This window comes from Lepisosteus oculatus, chromosome 4 (genome assembly GCF_040954835.1).
Source record: "Lepisosteus oculatus isolate fLepOcu1 chromosome 4, fLepOcu1.hap2, whole genome shotgun sequence".
NCBI classification, from domain to species: Eukaryota; Metazoa; Chordata; class Actinopteri; order Semionotiformes; family Lepisosteidae; genus Lepisosteus; species Lepisosteus oculatus.
The window spans coordinates 17,961,775-17,982,553 of NC_090699.1; the positions used below are offsets into that span (position 1 = coordinate 17,961,775).

The 20,779-nt window shown below is 43.7% G+C and overlaps 2 protein-coding genes across 3 annotated transcripts; one reads left to right on the forward strand and one right to left on the reverse strand.

The window, feature by feature from the left end:
* The first annotated feature begins 533 nt into the window (after positions 1-533).
* On the forward strand, positions 534-7,952 carry vdac2 (voltage-dependent anion channel 2). 2 transcript variants are annotated; one of them, XM_006630258.3, is made up of 9 exons: positions 534-665; positions 3,358-3,429; positions 3,569-3,618; positions 4,324-4,476; positions 4,567-4,619; positions 5,257-5,484; positions 5,796-5,946; positions 6,300-6,357; positions 6,975-7,952. In XM_006630258.3, exons 2-9 carry the CDS (start codon positions 3,363-3,365, stop codon positions 7,064-7,066), a joined length of 852 nt encoding a protein of 283 aa, XP_006630321.1. In that variant the 5' UTR covers positions 534-665; positions 3,358-3,362; the 3' UTR covers positions 7,067-7,952. The 2 variants fall into 2 exon arrangements, with proteins under 2 accessions (XP_006630321.1, XP_015201952.1); XM_015346466.2 differs by lacking the exon at positions 534-665 and adding an exon at positions 726-748.
* Positions 7,953-9,806: 1,854 nt separating this feature from the next.
* Positions 9,807-16,286, reverse strand: LOC102692746 (neurofilament medium polypeptide). The gene is made up of 3 exons (XM_015346261.2): positions 14,742-16,286; positions 13,409-13,533; positions 9,807-12,996 (listed from the first exon to the last, which is right to left on the reverse strand). The coding sequence occupies exons 1-3, from the start codon at positions 15,765-15,767 to the stop codon at positions 10,092-10,094; spliced, it is 4,056 nt and encodes a 1,351-aa protein (XP_015201747.2). The 5' UTR covers positions 15,768-16,286; the 3' UTR covers positions 9,807-10,091.
* Positions 16,287-20,779: the final 4,493 nt, after the last annotated feature.

A 20,779-nucleotide genomic window follows, 5' to 3' on the forward strand; every position in this document is an offset into this window, starting at 1 on the left:
GGTTGGGAGATAATAGGGAAACAACATACTGATCGCCTTACAGTTTCATTATGAATTAAAAACGTCTCTGGCCTGTTTTACATACTCTGCAGCGTTTAACCTTTACTGGATATGTATGTTTCAAAATGCATAAGATTTACACCCTAATGTCCAGCACAAGTAATTTAAAACGATCACAGCGAGGACTAGCATAACCTTACAGTCTCGATGCTAAAAAAAAATCCTTATGCAAAACACTTTCAACTTTCGGAAAAGACAGTTGGAAGGCGTGTGCAGCCACACCATTCCGCCACAGTTTCCATGGCGATCTCTGTGAGGGGACCTGAACGTGTGCCTGAAACATCCGAGCGTGAGTTAGGATTCACACCTCCACCACGTTACCGAAACAACCGAAATATAAATAATCGAAATTACATTTATGTGAAAGCAAATGTAAAAATAGGATATCGATGGTCTTTATCGGAAGAGCGAAGGCTGAGGGCCGTGGGAAAGAGTCAGGCGCTGCGAGGCTGCCTCTGTCGGGGGCCTGTGTGTCAGGGTTATGACAGGGTGCTGGTGCGGCGCTGTCTCCTTCACTTCGCCCTCCAGCTGAAGTCACTGCGGCGCTGCACTAAAGCCGAGAGCCGGACAGATCGACGTTTAGCTTAAAGCTTCACCTGAAACAGGTAGGCGAGGCGCGCTGTGCTGCAGCCCAGCAGCAGTGAGCGACAGCGAGGGCAGGACGCGCAGGAGCGGTGGCTCCAGTGAGGTTCGTCCGAAGGCCCGGTGCTGGTGGGGGCTGTGAGCCCGGGACGAGGCGCGGTGTTCCCGCTGCTGCACGGAAATGTGGGAGCGTCACAGATCTGGGGCCGGGGCGGCTGGTTGGGATGTCTCGCAGTCTCTGTCTTTATCATTTCACTGAGTGTATCATTGTAAGGAGATTATCTGGGGAGACGGAACAGGGTGACATTCCAGTGTGCGGTGCATGCAATCCACAGTAACCCGAGATCTTGTTTTTTTCCCCGATGGCATTTGGTGTAGTTATTCAGTTGTGAGCCACATAAGGCCGTTGTCTTTATTTTTACCTTCGTTAAACACACAGCTGCGATTTTTAGTATTGTAATGGCTTGACTACAAGACTAGTCTCCTCCGGCGTAATTCTCATTAAAAATATTCCGGCGATTGAAGTCTGCGTGAATTGTTTTGAGAAAAAACATAATATGGATAGCCTAGAGTGTATAAGTCCTTCACAGAAGCGTTTAAAGCTGTCGTTTGTGGTGGTGACGCCTGAAACGCTCAAGTTCACGTAAATTATTTGTGGCAGGGACGCTGCGCTCGGAGCGCTCTGCACTACGGCGGAACTTGACAGAAGGCGAGGATGTAGTTTTAATGTCAAGATGGCTGCCTTCAGTTCACCTTGTTAGCCTAAAAGTCACATTCTCTTCTGTTCCCTGCTTTTGATCGGGTGATTTCCGTAGATTAGTTGCATTTGCAGCGGGCAGGTGTTTGGATAAGTGTTTGTAAACTATTGCTGTACTTGTTAGCTGATGGCTTGCCGTTTGTGTTATAATGGCAGGCATGGAAACATGGCGTGAAGATAAAAAAAACTGGTCGCATTTTGTGAAGGACCGGCGGAAAAAAAAGTTCGTTTTTCATAATCCAGATATTTTCTTATAATGGATTATTAGCGGTTGCTCCAGTCGAAGCCTCTGTGTGTTCGCTTCCATTGAACAACCGCGTCCTTGGTGACGATTATTTCCAGCTCTGTGCTGTGTAAATGCTTTTGTTTCTTTATGGATGGCCCAAATTTATTTTTTGTGTTTTCTTTTTTTAAAAAAAGAACTGCTCGCTGAGTCTTCCATTATTCCTCCGTGAAGCCCAGCTTCGGATTTGTAGGTCTGTCAGGCCGTGACGCGTTTTCAACAGCTTGCGCGCTGAAGGAAGCGTGCGTGGAGGACCTGATACATGGCGATGGAGAATAATAATAATAATAATAATAATAATAATAATAATAATAATAATAATAATAATAATAATTGCTTACACTTATATAGTGTTTTTCTGGACACCCCACTCAAAGCGCTTGAGAATGGGCATTTGTGTGTGCCCGTAGCTCTGCTTGAGAACGTTTCCATACAAATAATGATCTTCCTGGTTTTTATGTTTTTAAATAAACATTTCTGATCACAACAAGGATGTATACATGGGATATCAGGAGTTTACTTCTTCGTTTATAGTGTGTCGAAATGTTATATGTATAGATTATAAACATATGTGGAAATGACTTATTTTCCCTTGCTTGCTTGAAAAGACCGAGCCGCTCCAGTGCATTCTTGGGAGCTTGCCACCTTCTTGATAGTGAGATCTGTGTGCGCTGAACTATCCTGTCGCACTCTGCAGCGTCACTGCCGCCAGGTGTTCGGTTTGACCTTACGGTCTTATAAGGTGTCGCAGACGAGTAGGTGTGCCGTGAGGAAAACGCCCTTGATCTGAATGGGTCGTGTAGTTTAAAGATCAACCCGTAGACTTGAGGTGCTTGCTGCGCTGGCTCACCAAGTGGGGTACGGGCCGAACGGGTTTCAGAAGCCCTTTGGAAAGCCCAGCCTGGGGGCTCCAGTGGATTTTATGGAGCCACATCTTTCCTGGAATGACAGGTGCCGGTGGGCGTGGCTGTCTGTGGGGTTTCCTGGTTTCTTTCCAGCAGTGGGAGACTATTGTATGACACTCTGGTGACTCGGGAGCTAAGGAATGAGTGATTTGCCACCGGAGATTTGTTCATGGAGGCTTGTCATAAGATAGATTATTTAAATGCATTTCGAATAAACGTCACCTACACTAACAGGGGGAAAAAAAAATCTACCTGTAGTTTTCATTTGAAACCGGGTTTTTCCCTAAACTCAAACTATGGAGATTTGTTTATAGTTTGTGTGTTTCATCCTAATGAGTAGAATGAAGATTCCAGGTGAAACAAGACAGTTCAGACCGGAAAGAGGGATGAGGACCAAAGCTCCATTGATTTCAATCCAGTTGTGACCACCGCATGACTTGGGTGAATCAGCATTAAGGAAGTTTCCAGAAAGATATTGCCTTCCGTATGAGCATAATTTCAAAAAGATGCTGTCAAGCATATAGAAATTAGAGCCGACTCTAGTGGTTTGTAGCATTGCTTCAGAAGAAGGATGCAAGTATTATCTGCAGCCTCTCATTTATCCGGACGTGCCTGAGTTAGTGAAGGAATAATATTCAAACTACCCAGAGCAAGGATTTGGGGAACTGTGTAATTAAAGTTTCTTCTTCTGCCGTTCCAGCCCAAGCTTGACATTTTAATTTTCAGTAGTGTTTCTGGCTCCTAACAAGCCGTCCTCTTCAATTCTGTAGGAAGAATGGCTGTTCCTCCATCGTATGGTGACCTGGGCAAGTCTGCCAGGGATATCTTCAACAAAGGATATGGTATTATCACCTTTCTATCTCTGTCTTCTGATAACATAGACTTTTACTCTTGTAAGCCTGCAGTATTGTAATGAGATTTGTGTTACATTGGTGGGCCTCTGGGAAGTCCTTAAACATTGTTCCTTATGTTCATCTTTAGGTTTTGGGTTGGTGAAGCTTGAAGTGAAGACCAAGTCTGCCAGCGGAGTGGTAAGCTATACCCTTACAAAATTCCTGAGAGGTGTCCACACGTCTAATTCGACTACCTGATTAATCCATAGCATTTTTTCCTTTATATATTGTGATTGATAGTTAAATGATTCCGGTTATTGATCTTCAAGGAAATGCAGTCATGAAGAAGAAATATATATATATATCAAGCTTATTAGCATATTAAAAAATTATAACTAGTTTACATTTACATTTTCTGTCCAGGAAGTTATTTTTTTAAGATGTGGTTACTAATGTAGGCATTGAATGCCAGTCTTTACAGCTACAATTTGTACTCTTCTAAAAATCAGCGTAAAACTTTTTGTACAGTGGCTAACTATTGCATTTTAGTAGTTGACGAGAATGCAGGTGCTGTTAATGAACTGCTGTTTTTGGCAGGGTAGGTCTACATTCCTCCAACAAGTTGCAAATCATGTTTTAGGTCAGGCAAGATTTTTGCAGCCCTTGTGATTTGTCTACACCTCCAGCGGAGGATTTAAAGAGCACGTTCCCTGTGTACGGTAGATCCGCGAGGATCTGGCGTGGCCTTACCGCTGGGGGAATGTTTGACCAGTGTTACTGGTGCATGGTCATCCTCGCCCTGTGACATATCCTCTTTTCAGAACTGGGCATGACTTTTGTAATGGAGCCAGTGACGCTGCCCTCTTTAGATCTTTTTAAATAGTTTTTTTTCGCCCTGGGCAGGAATTCACAACCTCCGGCTCGTCCAACACGGACACCAGCAAAGTCATCGGAAGTCTTGAAACCAAGTACAAGTGGGCGGAGTACGGCCTGACCTTCACGGAGAAGTGGAACACGGACAACACTCTGGGCACAGAAATCACTATCGAAGACCAGGTGGGCTTCGAAACGCTGGCTAGATCCTAACTTCTCTCTCGTCTGATTTCTTTACGTTTTGTACTAAAGATGATTGAATTTTGTTTCTAGATTGCCAAAGGTTTGAAGCTGACATTTGATACAACCTTTTCACCAAACACAGGGTAAGTTTGTTTAAATTGTAGGTTCTCCGTTTCATCTCTCAAAAAGTGTAATTTCGTGGTGCCTGGGCGCACATGGTTGCAGTATAATGGTTATTGAAAGAATGTACTTGAAGTTGACATTATAAACCTTGTCAAGCGGAACAATCTTCACAGATGAAGCTTGTTTTCTGAACAGAGAGTGACGAGCAGGATTTATCCTTGTATTGTTCTGTGAAAGTCATGTGTGAATGAACGTAAAAAGACCTTTGGGGCGAACCATGTTTCACACACTCGTTGCATCGCTTCAGTCATAATTTAGTACTCATGTACAGTTACAGAATTCACCGTTCAGTTTGGTCATGTAATGGACTAAATAAAAAATAACCCTTTGTAATGAAGATATAATTAAGATTCTTTTGCCAAACCTAATTATTTTGCTTTAGCAATAGAGTGAAAGCTCAATTCTCCGTAGAAGTGTATATTTTGAAGACTGTTACTGTTGGACACTTGTGGAGGCTGCGCTGAGAAGCAGGCTTTGGTAACTGACCTTGTATCCGTCGCTCCTGTTTAGCGCTGCGGTGGCCGCGCGGCAGGACCGCATCCCTGCGATGCCACCGCTCTTTGACCTCCTTTTCGCCCGTTCCTTCTCTCCCGCCAGCAAGAAGAGTGGGAAGGTGAAGACCGCCTACAAGCGGGAGTACGTCAACCTGGGCTGCGACGTCGACTTTGACTTTGCAGGCCCGGCCATCCACGGGGCGGCCGTCGTGGGTTACGAGGGATGGCTCGCCGGCTACCAGATGACCTTTGACACGGCCAAATCCAAAATGACCCAGAACAACTTCGCTGTGGGTTACAAAACCGGAGACTTCCAGCTGCACACCAACGTGTACGTCTCGGTAACCGCCGGGTCTGGTCGGTGCTGGCGTCGTGTGTTCTGGAGCGGAGCTGCAGTCTTCTTGTGCGCCGTCATTTAAAAACTGAGGTTCTCCTTAGGGCTCCTATTTAAGTTTCTTGTAGAAACAGTCTCGGTCACTCGTGAGTGTTTGAGCTCTTCGGATGCGTTGGTTACATATCCAGAACTTTCAGATATGACGTTTACGTACCAGAGAGTGAGTTGCGCAAACTGAGTGCAGTACGGTAGTCAGTGTGTCTTTTGCTTCCCAGGGCCGGACTCTTGATTTGTCTTTCTTGTTGCAGCAACGACGGCTCTGAATTTGGAGGCTCTATTTACCAGAAAGTGAGCGACAAGCTCGAAACGGCCGTCAACCTGGCATGGACCGCGGGCAGCAACAGCACGCGCTTTGGCATTGCTGCCAAGTACCAGCTGGACTCCACTGCCTCCGTCAGCGTGAGTGTCGCCAGCGGGTCCTGCGCGGGGCTGGGGCCTGTCCCATACCGCGCCGCGCGAGTCGTTATCGGATCTGTGCTTTTGTCATCGCCTTCGTATGCACATGCCTTCTTGAGCAAGAGCCAGTGATTCAACACCAACTATTTTGGTCTTCCATGATAAAAATCAAACTTTTTTTTTTTGTCCTCAAAGCTATGCATACGACCACACCTTAACCATTTACTTGTGGTGGTAAATTTTCTGCTGTTCCACTGACTTCGGGCGGTGTCTTGTTTTTCGGTGTGTGCTTCTGTGAAGGGCAAGATGGAAGTTTGTTATATCATTTAACTTCTTGTCTATGATTTATTTTTCAGGCTAAAGTGAATAATACCAGCTTAATTGGAGTAGGCTACACTCAGACCCTGAGGCCAGGTATGTACTCGCAATGGGTAATATCACTGCTGCCCCCTCAGCTCCCTGTGAGAGATTTTTGCTTTCTGTGATTGTCTTATTTCCAGATTATATTCTGCTTAACTCCTACAATATGTTAAAGGAGTCATGATCTTTTCATATTGAGTTTTATTTTTGCATGTGATTTATGTGAAAAATAACTTTGTGAATACAAAGACAGGGATGGAATTCAGATCACTGTAACTGTATAGTAGTGGGTTGTCACTGAAGCGCAAATCATTTCTATTAAAGCATACCAATGAAGATGGTTAGTGAATGCCTTTTTAAAAAGGTGAAGTTTAAAAGTATAGTGAAGGTTATGCTGAACAAGAAACTACCCTTGTCATCACACTGTGAGCAGATCTGAGGGAGCTGAAATTGCAGTAATTTATTGCACAAAGTACATCAGTTTGTGCAGCTGAGTCATCTACTGTATGAATCCACCCACTCACACCTACACACACACTTTAAACCTGTCAGTTTAATTAAACTAAATAACTAGGTTTGAATGCCTTCCCCCCCCTTTGAGCATTGGATCCATGAGCTTTAAGATTAGACAGGCATTATTGTGGACCCACCTCTCTATTCTCTGTCAACAGGAGTGAAACTCACCTTGGCAGCGCTTGTGGATGGGAAGAGCATCAATGCTGGTGGCCATAAGCTGGGCCTGGGCTTGGAACTGGAAGCTTAAAGAGGCTCTGCTGTAACTTCAGAAAAAGAGGGAATGTCGGGAATTTGGCCTTAAATGTATCTCCAACTCAACCAGCAGGGGATTTCTGAAAGGGATATTGGGAAGTGACGAGAGACCCAAACCTTAAATACTTCTTAGGTGGTCGCCTGTTAGCTGGTTCCTGTACATTTGGTTTCTAGTTATTAAAGATGCTTGTAGTAGGTCATACATTTATACTTTTCAATGTATTTGACAGTCTGTGCACTGCCATCATAATGAAATACACCTTTATCAAAAGTGGACATTTGTGCATGTTTTGCTTTTATGTTTATTTTAACATTTGGTCTGTCGGGTGGTCTTGGTTGGTGGCGGGGGTTAAGGGCTAACCTGCTCTCTCGATATTCCTGAGCTGTCTGCAGAATGGAAAATCTCCTTGTGCAATGAAGTATTTTAGCAAGCGTCTTTATTTAAAAGCAATGAGGGTTTTTATTTGCTCCTTGGTCAAGATTTAGCCATATTGTTCTTTTTGCTAATCCAGCTATCAGGAGTTCTCGGAAACTTCAAGTATGCTTAAGACTCAACACTAAAACCTCTTCAAACGACCTGTTTCTGGGAGTGCGTTTTTTTTTTTAATTTAAGGTAACCAATTTAACAATCGTTTAAGAGACCGACAGTACGTGATAAGGAAATTGGGCCTGCTTTTATTTTGTGCTTTGAAAACGGTCATCCTCAATGTGGGGAATTAAGGTCAACTTGTGCCAGAATGGATTTTCTCTGTTAAAATGGAAGTCAACACTAAAGCCGTCTGTGTCCCCATCATGCTGTTTGATTGGCAAAGGCATTGCTGATAAACCTCGGAAGTCCTCTTATGTATGTTAACTTTTCAATAAAGTCTTTGAATCCAAAATGGTCTGTTGTATGCAGGATAAGTTGCAGAGCAAGCCAATAAGCTGTTAAATGTTAATAATTAAATACAACATTGAGCAGGAGGCAAAGGGTGTCCCACTGGAAGAGGATAACTTCAGTTTTCGCATGGAATAAGGGGATAATATGATTATTTGTGCAACATGTCTGAAAGGGGTTGAGGTTTAAGGGCCTTCTTGCAAGATCTGCTGGATCCATGCATTTAGCCAGCCTGTTCCTAACTACTTCTTCAGTATTGGGTTGCAGGTGCCCCAGAGCCTATCCCAGCAAGCAAAGGGCACAAGGCTCTTTTGCAACCTTGAAAAGAAAGATCCTATTTTTGCTTCTCAGATGTCGCAGTGACTTCTAGATCCATTTATTTAATAATTGTTAGGACTTGTCCGCTAGGGCTACTGTGGGGTCTGATGTCTGCAATGCCACCCATGTCTGCTGTCTGCACCCTGCAGCAGAAGGTGGTGAGTTTAGGAGTCCTCCAAAATCGATCTTCAGTATGTGGAAATCTTCCAATGGCTGTCATTCAGGCACTGTAGTTCAAGTAAGTTCTTATTGGGTGCTGTAAGATCTTTGCTATCTGTTAAAGGGCTGATAAATATCAGATTGTAAATTGCTGTGCACTCATATTAAGGTTGGGTGGAAATATAAAAAAAAATAGAGGTGTTGGTGTCATGAAATATACATTTTAACACACTTTCCACTGTGTATCACTTTGAAACCTGTAAATATTTTTTTTTACAAAGACCAATCTGAAAGTTTGTTTGAAGTTTTTGTGACCTGAACTGAACTACCAGGGAAAGTTCTGAACATCTTTTTCCCTTCCTGTGGGTGTCTATTCTTAGTTCTTCCACCAGAGGGCACTCTATTTCAAAATGAGGGATTCATTTTTTTTACATTTCTTCCATAAAATGTTAATTTGGGTGGGAGAGGGGTTGAGGGGCTGGACGGTCCTGTCGTAAGCTTCCTTAAAACTGTAGACAGTCTCGTCTTGGGCTTGGGCTTGTGTTCCGTGCGGAGCTGGAGTGGAGAGAGCATTGCACTGTCAGCTCTCACTGTGGCTCCTCTGTGCTGCTCTGCACTGCAGAGGCAATATTGGAGCTTTCTAAGGGACTGATCTATTATGCACTAGACTGAAAAAACATTACAACCAATTTCCAGAAATACCATCTTTTAATGGACTCTTAAAATACATACAATTGCTGGTTTGTTTGGCTGATGCCTTTGCCTGTAGCAGCTCTGCAAGTGGGTCTTTCACTGGAGCAGTGTGACCTTGCTGTTAGAAGCCTAGAACTGCAGCCCTCTGCTGCTTCTGCACATATGCTGTGTATGTTCATGTGTGAATGCAACTGACAGCGTTTTTTTTTTGTCTTGGAGGTTCAGGTGCAAAGTGTGCAGTGGCAAAATTCCCATAAGATGTTACACCTATTTAATCATCCATTGACAAATGAAAAACAAATGTGCTATTAGGAGAGGTTTTCTATATACTGCTGAAGGTACTGCCATGTCTTTTTCACCTTAAGATCAATTTAATTCCAAATTGGATTTGAACAGCAATTATTTGTCAGTGGCATGTTATTGAAGTATTCAGAATTGTGATGAAAATCTAGCAGAATTTATTTTTGATACCCACCTACAATGATTCAAAACGATATGGACAGCTCCCACAGGTGTGCTGATATGTTAATCAAGGTAATCTGGGAATTAAGACTAGGAACTTTGATTGCAGGTGCACACACAATACACACACCTACAGGACATGTTTTTCCAGGGTTTTCCTCTACTTATAGTGAACCGTGCAGCATATCTGAAATATACTGAACAACAGAGGCAGATGGAGCAGGAATACTTGACCAGATTCAATTTATTGTTTCTCCGGCAAATTACTGAGTCATTTCTTTTCTTTTCTTGGTCATTCTTAGACATTGAAGCTGGAATTGCATTCACTATTGTTGAAACTGATGGTAATAGATTCATGCATCAAAAGGTGCTTATTCATTATATCCATGGAAGACTAATCTTTAAACAATTCATTATTCTACAGTGCTTAGACTAGTTTTTCACATGCATGCAACTCTAAATTTTACCCATAATTCAGTCTTTCTATATATATAATTTTCCTATTCTCAGTCTAGATATCTTTCTGTTCAGCCTTGGGTTCAGCTAGTGGTTGCTTACTTGTCTCAGGCTGACATTCCTTTTCTGGCACTTTTGTATCTTCCTCTTTAGTCTTAGTCACAGACTCAGTGACATCTCCCCTTCCATCAAGCCCATTCTCTTGAATGGTGGGTCTGACTTCTTCTCTTAACTCTTTTTCAAGTTCTTTCTTTGCTTTCAAGTCAGAGGGCAGAATCTGTTGCTCTTTGATTTCTACTGCTACCTGTGAGTCTTCTGAAGGCACTTCTGTGTCCTTGACTGCTTTAAGGTCTGTGGAGCTGCTGGCAGTTAATTCCTTGGTGTCAGGTCCTGGGCTGTCTGGCCTCTCTGGTTGCTTCTCTTTCTCTTGAATGGTGGGTCTGACTTCTTCTCTTAACTCTTTTTCAAGTTCTTTCTTTGCTTTCAAGTCAGAGGGCAGAATCTGTTGCTCTTTGATTTCTACTGCTACCTGTGAGTCTTCTGAAGGTACTTCTGTGTCCTTGACTGCTTTAAGGTCTGTGGAGCTGCTGGCAGTTAATTCCTTGGTATCGGGCCCTGGGCTGCCTGGCCTCTCCAGTTGCTTCTCTTTCTGTGGAATCCCCTCTGTGTGCTTCATGTCCCCCCGCTTGTCTGTCTTTGTGCTTTCAGATGGTCTCTCCCTTTGGGCTGAAGGGTCTTGAGATTTCGGTCCTGCGCTGAGTTCCTTCACTGGATCTTGTTTCTGTTCAGCTCTTCCCTCCTGTTCCTGTTGTGTTGGTTCCTCTGGTTCTTTATCCTTCTTCTCCCTGGTGCCTGGAAAGCTGTCAGCTTCCAGTCCTTCTTTAGGACACAGTGTCAACTCCAGCTTCTGGTAACCTTCTGATTCTTTCGCTGTGTCTTTCTGATCAGCGGATGTGTCTTCCTTCTGTGAGTCTCTGTCCACTGAATCGCTGGCCTTGACCGTTGACTCTGCTCTCTCGTGGGTGTGGTCACTCTTGTCACCGCTGCTCTCTGTTGGCTTGACTTCACTCACACTTTCCTGTTCCTGAAGGTCTGTGGATTCAGTTTCAGCACCTGCAGCTGTTGTCTCTGCTTCAATCGCGGGTCCGGAAGCCCCCTTTTCCGATGCCAGTGGTTCTGCTCTTTCCTCTGTCAGGAGGTGTTTGGATGCCTGTTTGTCTTCTGTTTCCTGTACGGTCTTTTCAGGTGTAGACTCAGAAACCTCTGCTGCCATCACTGTGTCCACCTTTTCCTCTGCAGGACTGTGTTGACTGGTGTCAAGTTCTGCTCTGACACCAGTGGGCTTTTCTTCACCCTCTTCACACGTAGGTCTTGTAAGCTCCTTTCCTGTGGGTCTGACTGATGTTTCTTTGGGATCCTCTGCTGTCTCTTTCTCTGGGCTCTTTTCCTTTGCAGCCTCCACTTCCTCCACTACAACACCTACAACACTGTGCTCCTTTGATTGATCTTCTGCAGTTTCTTTTACTGGGCTCTCCTGTGGTCTTGCTGAAGACTCTTTGGTTTCCTCTCTCTGGGTTGTGTCCTCAGAAGGCTCCTCTGACTGCACTTCTTCTTTCTCATCCTTCTCCAGGGCCACTTCAATGTCACTCTTCTGGGACTTAGCTTCAGACACAGGTTTGTCTTCTGCTGCCTTTTCTTCTGTTTTCTCTCTGTCTGTCACCTCCTTTAAGGCTTTTACTCCAGAAGCTTCTTTCTCGGTTTTAGATTGGTCTTGCCTGTCTTCTCTTACTTTTGTTTCATCCTTTTCTGGGATCCTTTCCCTGATTGTCTGCTTTGATTCAGATGCAGCTGCAAGTTCTGCTTTCCTTCCCTCTATTTCACTTTCTTCTTTTTTTGCCTGGTCATTCACCTCCTTTGCAGTTTGTTCTGCAGGAGCATCTTTCACTACTTCCAATGTCTCTGTTGCATCATGGGATTCCTCTGGCACAGCTTCCTGTGTGGTGTGTTCTTCCACCTTCCCCTCATGTTGGACATCCTCAGGCTCGTCTGCTGCTTCTGCTCCAGATTCATCTTCATCAGCACCTCCCTCATCTGGTTTCACTGCAGCTGCTCCTTCCTCCTCAGCCTCAGGAGATGACTGTTCATGTTGTTTCTCTGATTCTGGGGTGTCCCCTCTCTGCTCTGTCTCCTCAGCCTCAGGAGATGACTGTTCATGTTGTTTCTCTGATTCTGGGGTGTCATCTCTCTGCTGTGTCTCCTCAGCCTCAGGAGATGTCTCTTCATGTTGTTCCTCTGATTCTGGGGTGTCATCTCTCTGCTGTCTCTCCTCAGCCTCAGGAGATGACTGTTCATGTTGCTCCTCTGATTCTGGGGTGTCCTCTCTCTCCTGTGTCTCCTCAGCCTCAGGAGATGTCTCTCCATGTTGTTCCTCTGATTCTGGGGTGTCCTCTCTCTCCTGTGTCTCCTCAGCCTCAGGAGATGTCTCTCCATGTTGTTCCTCTGATTCTGGGGTATCCTCTCTCTCCTGTGTCTCCTTAACCTCAGGGGATGACTGTTCATGTTGCTCTTCTGATTCTGGGGTGTCCTCTCTCTCCTGTGTCTCCTCAGTCTCAGATGTCTCTTTGTGTTGTTCCTCTGATTCTGGGGTGTCCTCTCTTTCCTGTGTCTCCTCGGCCTCAGCTGCCTCCTCTTCCTCTCTGCTCCCATTCCCTCTAGCTTCTTCTTCTCCGTTTGTTTCCTCCGATTCCGTCTCTTCAATCTCTGTCATCTCTACTTCCTTTGTTGTTTCGGTAATGATCTCCTCAACGAACTTGTACTGTGGCTCTGCCTTGGTGGCTCTGCTCCGCTCCTTTGTGTAGCTCGGGAGAGTGTAGACAGGGGACTGTCTGTACACATATGGCAATGAAACCTGGGCTCCAGCCACTGTGGATAGTCGAGTCTCTTCACCTTCTAACAGTTTCCTAAGAGATGAAAGAGTGTTACTAAGGAAAAGGGGTGAGGGAATATTGTCAAAGGGTCTCAGCTTTATTTTACAATTTATTTTTTTAATGTTAAAAAATAGTGCAAAACAACTCAAAATGTTTTTACCGATTTATTAAATTGTGAAATATAGCTTATGTCTTACATGTGTTTTTATACTCAATTTGATGCACTAAACCATTAGAAGTATGTATTCAAATTGGAATGTCATTTAAAATTATTTTTACCTGGTTATATAAAGACAAGTTATATATGCAAAAACTAATTTACACCAATTTCATCAATTAAAAACGTTCAAATGGCATGCTATAAAAACTGTCAGATATGTTACAGATTACACAGACGGGTATTGCATACTCTGGCAATGATATTTTTTAAAAAATCATTCCTTACCTATAAGATGCAATTTCAACATCTAAAGCCATTTTGACATCCAGCAGATCCTGGTACTCCTTAAGGTGACCAGACATCTCGCATTTTGTGTGTTTAAGCTCATGTTCCAGCAACCTGATGATGTCCTGTTAAAGCACAAGAAGTGAATCACCTCATTAAAATCACAGCATCATGCAGGCATCACGCAGCCGGCAGAGGAATCCTACTCTGTTGGGCTCCTGAGCAAGGCCCTTCACCCCAACTGCACCAGGGGCGCCGTACAATGGCAGACCCTGCGCTCTGACCCCAGACTCTGTCCCTGTCTGTGTGTCTCGTGGAGAGCAAGCTGGGTTATGCGAAAAGATCATTCCTAATGCAAGAAATTGTAAAGGGTTAATAAAGTGATGTTATTATTATTATTATTATTATTATTATTATTATTATTATTATTATTATTATGAAATACACACTGTGATTAAACAATAGGAAAGGATCCTACTCAAAGAAATCCTTGTGGTGTGACTATAGTTAGTAGACATTTCATTTCTAGTGATATTTAAAAGCCATACTCATACAGTTGGACAGAAACACCAATGTTTTTATACTGTAGAATTTTGGCTCTAAGGCAAAAAAGCTTCAGATTTTTCTGAAAGCATGTACAGGAGTGTCTGCAAATACAGTTTCATTGGATGGTTCTTTTATTTGTAGGTTTTGGAATATGATTTTATCTTGATTTTCAGAAATTGCAGCAAATAAACTTTGAAAGTCATCCAAGCTCTTTGAAATGTATAGTTCCTCAAAAACAACAGTTATGAACTACAGTTTGTGATGTTTTTTCTCCTTTATCTTGAGTGTCTTACAATTAATAAAGCTGAATAAGTCGACACGATAACCCTAATATCTGACAAATGCTGAGAAAGTGTGAGAATAACCAGTAATTGATGTTTGAAGGTCACATTACAGGAGAGGTAAATATAACGCAAAACAGCAAAACTGCAAGTCCCATCTGACAACTACAATCTGCCAGATTCAAGTTTATTTCGCACTGTCTGTTTTTGGATTGGTTCAATCCGTTATATAGCTAAATTTGATTAAACTGTTGAAAGTGTTTAACGAGAGCGGTGGGTTACAAAGCTATTAAGACTGAGTACTTTTCTTTTCTCCCTCTACTCGTCTTCATGTTATTTGGTTTTTATTTTTATACCTTTCTCTCCTACCACGAAATTAAACCCGACACGGGGTGAAAGTAGAGTCAATGTCAAGTAGGTTTTGCCACTTGTAGATTTAAAAGTCCAGGTGATCCCCGCAATGATAGAAACGCACGCAGCCCGACCAACCCCGCACTGATCGATACCTGGTAATGACTGATTTCTCCGTCGTGCCTTTCCTCCAAGTCGCACAGCTGTCTCTCCAGAAGCTCCCGGGTGCCCTTGGCGGTCTCCAGCTCCAGGCTCTTGGACTGCAGCTGCCGGCGGTGCTGCTGGATCTCCTGTGTCGTGCTCTGGAGCGCCTGGCTGCTGCTCTCCGCGGCTCTGGTCAGGTTTTCCACGCGAGTGCGGAAACTCTCCTCGGCGTGCTGGATGTTGGAGCTGGCGTGACCTTCAAGCTGCTTTCTGATGTCCCGCAAAGCCGCGGTGATGTCCGCCTTCCCGCACTCCTTCACCTCCACGGTTAGGCGGGCCTGTTGGATTTGGGCCATCATTTCGGACACCTCTTCGTGGTGGTTTTTCTTCAGGAAAGCGATTTCTTCAACCAGAGAGCGAGCCTTACTTTCTAGTTCCATCTTGGAAAGATATACGTCATTCATGTATTTTTTCAGTGTCATAATGCTGGCCTCGGTGTCAGCTCTGTGACGAGCTTCTTCCTCGTATTTTTCCCTCAAAATGTAAAAGTCTTCGTCCAGATGCTGGTGTTCCAGTTCAATCTGGCGCTTTTGCAAGGTGATGTCTTGCACAAGTTTCCTCAGATCTTTCATCTCGGGTTCGAAGGCTTGGGACAATGAAGAAGGAGACGCTTTCTTTTGCCGGAGGTCTTCAATTTCCTGTTCCAAAATCTTATTCTGCTTTTCCAGCAGGCGGACCTTCTCTATAAAACCCGCGAAACGGTCATTTAGACCCTGTAGCATCTCTTTCTCGTTTATGTTGGTCAGCATCAGCCCTTCTGAATGCTGGCTCGCTAAACCAAGGCTGCCGCCGTGACGGAGAACAGCCACGGGCTCTTTTTTCAGCATCACGTTGCTCTTTTTATAGGACGGCGAAAGGCCGGCGTTCGAGGGGCTTCTAGGAAACTGCCGAGATGCAGAAGACCGGAGACTCTGAGGCTGAAACTGGAGCCATTCTCCCTGCGGTCTCCTCTGAGGAGAACTCGTGAGGCACTCCATACTGTCGCCGCCTCGGGATGCTGCGGAGCCGCTGGAGCGGAGTGGGAAGAGAGGCGCAGCTCCTCGAGCTTATATAGCCCCCTCCCGCGGCTGGCGCTGCAGAACCCAGCTGTCCGAAGTGCTGAAGCGGGGGGATCAGCTGTTCGGGTGGTCCAGCGCCAACACTACGTGCTACCTTTGCAACTTGCAACGACGCGCGCTGCCCAAACCAGAAAACCACTGCATTCGGCTCAAATATTATGGAATGTGCTGTGGAAATATGAACACTCAGCCTTCGCTCTCAATCAGTGTATTTAAATACGCACCAGCGCTTTGAAAACATCCCAAGCGGTTCTACTAACTAAATTGCCGTTCATGTAGCCTCGATTTTACAGACAAAAAACAGCTTTATGTACAGTTAACTGCTAAAGCACAGCCACGCTTTATAATTTTCAGTTAAATCAGACAGCAGCCGCATGGCTTCGAGAGGCAGGCTGCCTCACTGGCGTCTCTGCATTGCCCGAATGAGCTTGGCCCACTGGCCAGGGTGCAGTCCCACCTTGTCATCAATACTTCTGGGAAAGGTTTTGTGAGGCCATGTCCCTTACCACAAGCGACAGCCTGGCAAATGATGGATGGGGAATTCAAGGGGACCCTGCAATTCCTAAATCCTTGATTTCATGTTAAAGTTTGATTTCACTAGGAATAACAACACCCGAGAATAAAATGACAGGATTATGGAGTGAAAACCTGGCTTAACCCGCCTGGCTGAGGGCTGACCTCCTGGCCACAGGATGAGTAGGTCAGGACCCCCCCTGCAGAATGGCCAAGGGGCAGCTGCAGAGGTGGACATAGGGTGTAGGTGGGATGCAAGAGACATATGCGAGGGAGAGATGGGGATCACGTAGGTATTTATAGTGTTTTAGGAGAGGAAATGACGTCTTGAGTGATTTCTAATTACTGACGGGCGAGTCTGATTGAACATGGTTGTTGTCATCTCTCCTGAAATTTCGTTACAAACTCCATTTATATAAGTTAACACTTCCTTTGTGCATTATTGTGGGACTGCAGTTTCTGATTAGAATGTTTCGATGGAATCTGGGAAATCCCCAAGTAAAAGTAAATTGTAAATAGACCTGATTACGACCTCCTTTTACTTTCTTACCCTACTGTCATGGAAATATAACTATCAAGGAAGCCACAAGAGAGAGTTCTCACCTGAGTAAGGTCTTTATTTCAATATTGCAATATTGGGAGCCCTGCTGCCACTTCGCAAAGTGCAACCAGAGACTCAATTTGTTACAAGCAGTACAGGGTTTTTATAAGACGTTGCGCTGTAAAAAAGTTCAGCACTTGGTCCCTTCTAAAACTTCCCCTTTCTCTAAGAGAAAACAGATTACATCATAGAGCGAGAAAAGAAAAACTAGATTTGTTATTCAAAGCTTATCAGTTACTTTCAGCTAATTCTAATGACCCAGACAGCATATATTGTTTTGGTACATTGTCTTCTAAATTAACCTAAACAGTGTACTTTGTTGACGAACTGTTTTCTAAAATTCTGCACGTACTGTAGCACAGCAGTTACATCCTTGAAATATATTATCTAAAAGCACCAATATATTTTTTCAAAGCTCTCTACATTTTTAAGAATCAATTTACTTATTAGATTTCCACTTCAGTCTACCCAACAGTACTCTTGTAAGGCCACATTTAGCACAGCGGTATGTGTGAAGGTTCTCCATCTTGTACATCACTGGACCTATTTGGCTCTATGTCAAAAAGCTCAGGGGCCACAAGAAATATTAAGCTAAAGACAGACAAGCTCAATAAATTGCAAGTTCTTTCAGCGGCAGGCAGCTGACAGTTCATGCTGTGCTGGAAACCCAGCAGGGTTTCAGGCATAAGATCCCTGTGGTGAAGCCAGTTCCAAAACCCAAATCTCCTGTGGAAGTTGTCTGTGAATTCATTTCAAGGCGGAGTCAGGTGCTCGGACAGCTATGGAGATGTTGATGCACGGAGAACCATCCAAAATCTGACTCGACTCTACTGGGATTGGGAACATTTTTCCCCTCCCCCTCTTGGCCTTCGTGCGTGTCCGATAAGGAGGGCAGCAGGTAGGCATTGCTGCAGCAGCAGGCACCTGATCTCCTTAGGAAGAGGAGACACTGTTTATTCTCAGTTCAAGCGGGTGATTGTGCACCTGCCCTCTGGAGAGCCAGTTCACTTCACTGAGACTCAGAAATTCCACCTACTCTGCCTCCATGCTCTCATGAAACACTGAAGAGCATTTGGGATTTACTCATTTCCCCTCCAACAAAGTTGACCTTTTTAGAGGCCTGAGGTCCTGTAGCTCCAGTGCCATCGTGAGGGTGAGCTTTAGCAATGTAGGAAACAGCCCTCTCCTCTGTCTGTACTGTAACACCACTGGGTATCCTGGTCACTGAAACAGCACTACACAGTACGTGCATGCACCCACGCAAATATTCCCTTGAAGTCTCTTAAATTAACATTAACATTAACGTGAAAGAACTCACTGGCTGTTGTTTTGGTGGGGAACTCATGGCAAAATAGCAGGTCTTCATGAAAATGTACATCTCTCAGAAACTATCAACAAAATAGTATTGATAACATCTGTCCGACTGTGTGGACAGATACGGGTTTGCTTTCATTCCGTCAAAAAACGGTCTTTTAATTTCAATCCCCTACAGCAACTGTTCATCTACGGTGATCTTCGACAGCGGGAAGGACACACTTTTCTAATCCTGCGCCTCCCTTAGTAACTCTCCGCTCACGTCCACGACGCTGGGCAGAGGTAGCTTGTCGGCAACGGTGAAAGCTTTCTTGCTTCGAGCGAAGGTAACTTGCCTTGGGGACGCTTCTGGAAATCGTTGTGAGGGAAGCTTCTGTTTTTCTGCAGAGTTAGAATTACGTCCCATTTCCTTCGCACATTTTCCTTTGGTTTTCTAACACAGGCAGGTTGTTTCAGCGATTTGGGTGATAACACAGGCCCCCTGGCTATGAATCCAAACTATCTGGGATCGACTTTTATCGCCTTTTTAGTCTTAACTGCATTTTCAGAGGTTTTAAATCGTTTTGCCGTTATGGAAACTGGTCTTGGTTATCCAGATATAATTCAGTGAATAGTGGAGTTGCTAACCAGCCTTACTGGGTTCCTACTTAGACACGCGACAGCCTTCACAAGTGTCTAATTGATGACGTCTCAGTCAAATGCACTGATGAAATAAAAAGTCGTCCATTTTTAATTACAGTTTTGGATACAAAAAAATAAAAAAAACGATTTAAGTGTATTTTATCGTGCTTATTTCAAAGTGAGAGACTTTGTTAGTATTAGGGACAAATTGTGACGATCCCGTTTTTGATCAGTACTCTTTTTGATGTTATGGTATCTGCACACCAAAATGACACCAAAAATTAACAAAATGAGATGGCAGTTCACGGTTCACCGATGAGTCACCGTGATCTACCTGTTGAGGGCTGATGTTCATCACTGATGTTCCGTGTTCCAGTTGGTGGTGATCGGCCCTGATAACGGCATTAATTGTTCATGGCTGTTAATATACTTTTATTACAGGGTTACTCACATGCAGTTTTAAGGCATCCTTTTGAGAGGTGTTGTCATAATGAGTTAGCGACTCTGGTTTACAACAGCAATACACACGCTTTCGAGTTTTTTGTGTGTGTGAAGACACACATGATTGGACATTAAAACTCAATTAAGAGAAACGTGTCAACATCCACTATGCGGCAAGGAACAAGGACGGCATGAGACCATAAATCTTTTTCTTCTATTCTTTTCTTTTTTCATTTTCTTGTTCTTCTGTATTTGTTAAAAGTATGCATTGTAATGATACCCTGGTGACAGCAAAATGGAGAAAACATGATTGCCAGCTCAAAGTAATAAAATAATAGAAGTGTGGCACTAATGCTTATCAATAACAGAAAAATGGGCTCCTGCAGCTCTGTGCCAAGTTGTAAAATGCTTTATGTAAGGATTCATGGTCAATTTGATTATTTTGCTATCTGTTCTCTGACGGACAAGTGTTGGATACTTTATCATGCTTTATGTTTTAGTCACGCTTTAATCATGCTTTATGTTTTAAAGTCCCTGTTTGTAAGTGAAACTGAAACTTTTAACTGAATTTAATTTAAGTAAACTGAATTTTTGATGTAATTACATGTGAAGTAATACATCATTTCCTATGGAGCATATGAAAAATGCAACTTGAGACACAATGTATTCTTGGGCTGGTCATACAACTTCTTATCATCAAATTGAATTAATCATAGAAAACATTTATTGTAAATTGTTACAATATATTTCCTATGTAATGAATATAATATTTTTGCCGGGTGCTTCAGCTTCCTCCCGCAGTCCAAAGACAAACTGGTAGGTTCAGTGACTTCTGGGAAAATTGGCCCTGATGTGAGTGTGTGTCTGTGTGTGCCCTGGGATAGACTGGTGTCCCATCTAGGGTGTACCCTGTTTTGTGCCTGTTGCTTGCCAGTATACACCCCTCCTTGCTTGCTCCTCCATAACCCTGAATCACATGAAATTGTTAGAAAACAGAAGGAATGGTTGTAATATGCATATCACAAATGTGAGAAGAAGCATTGTTCCCATTTTGTAGGTGACAGATTTAGTGTCTGATGCCATTTGTCTTCTGAAAACCTCGAGTTGTATGTTTGTAGATTGCTAAAATGTTAGATTTGGAGTATAAAGTGGTTCTTTGATGGCAAAATAATAATATCAACACAAATAGCAGATGTTTCTCCACTCTTGGCTGCCTTGAAGATGTGAATATGTTTAAGGCAGAATTAAGTAACAAGATTTTATGGACCAGAAAGGTTTCCCAGTTAATACAAATTGCAGCTGCGTTGTGAACATTGATGGATTTCTGAAAGGAATTCATACAGTGTTCTGGAATTCAGCAGCCAATGAACAATTCAACTGTTCTGTGGAATCCGAGCACGGAGAAGCAGAAGGTGCCAAACAGCACTGCTACTGCCAATCA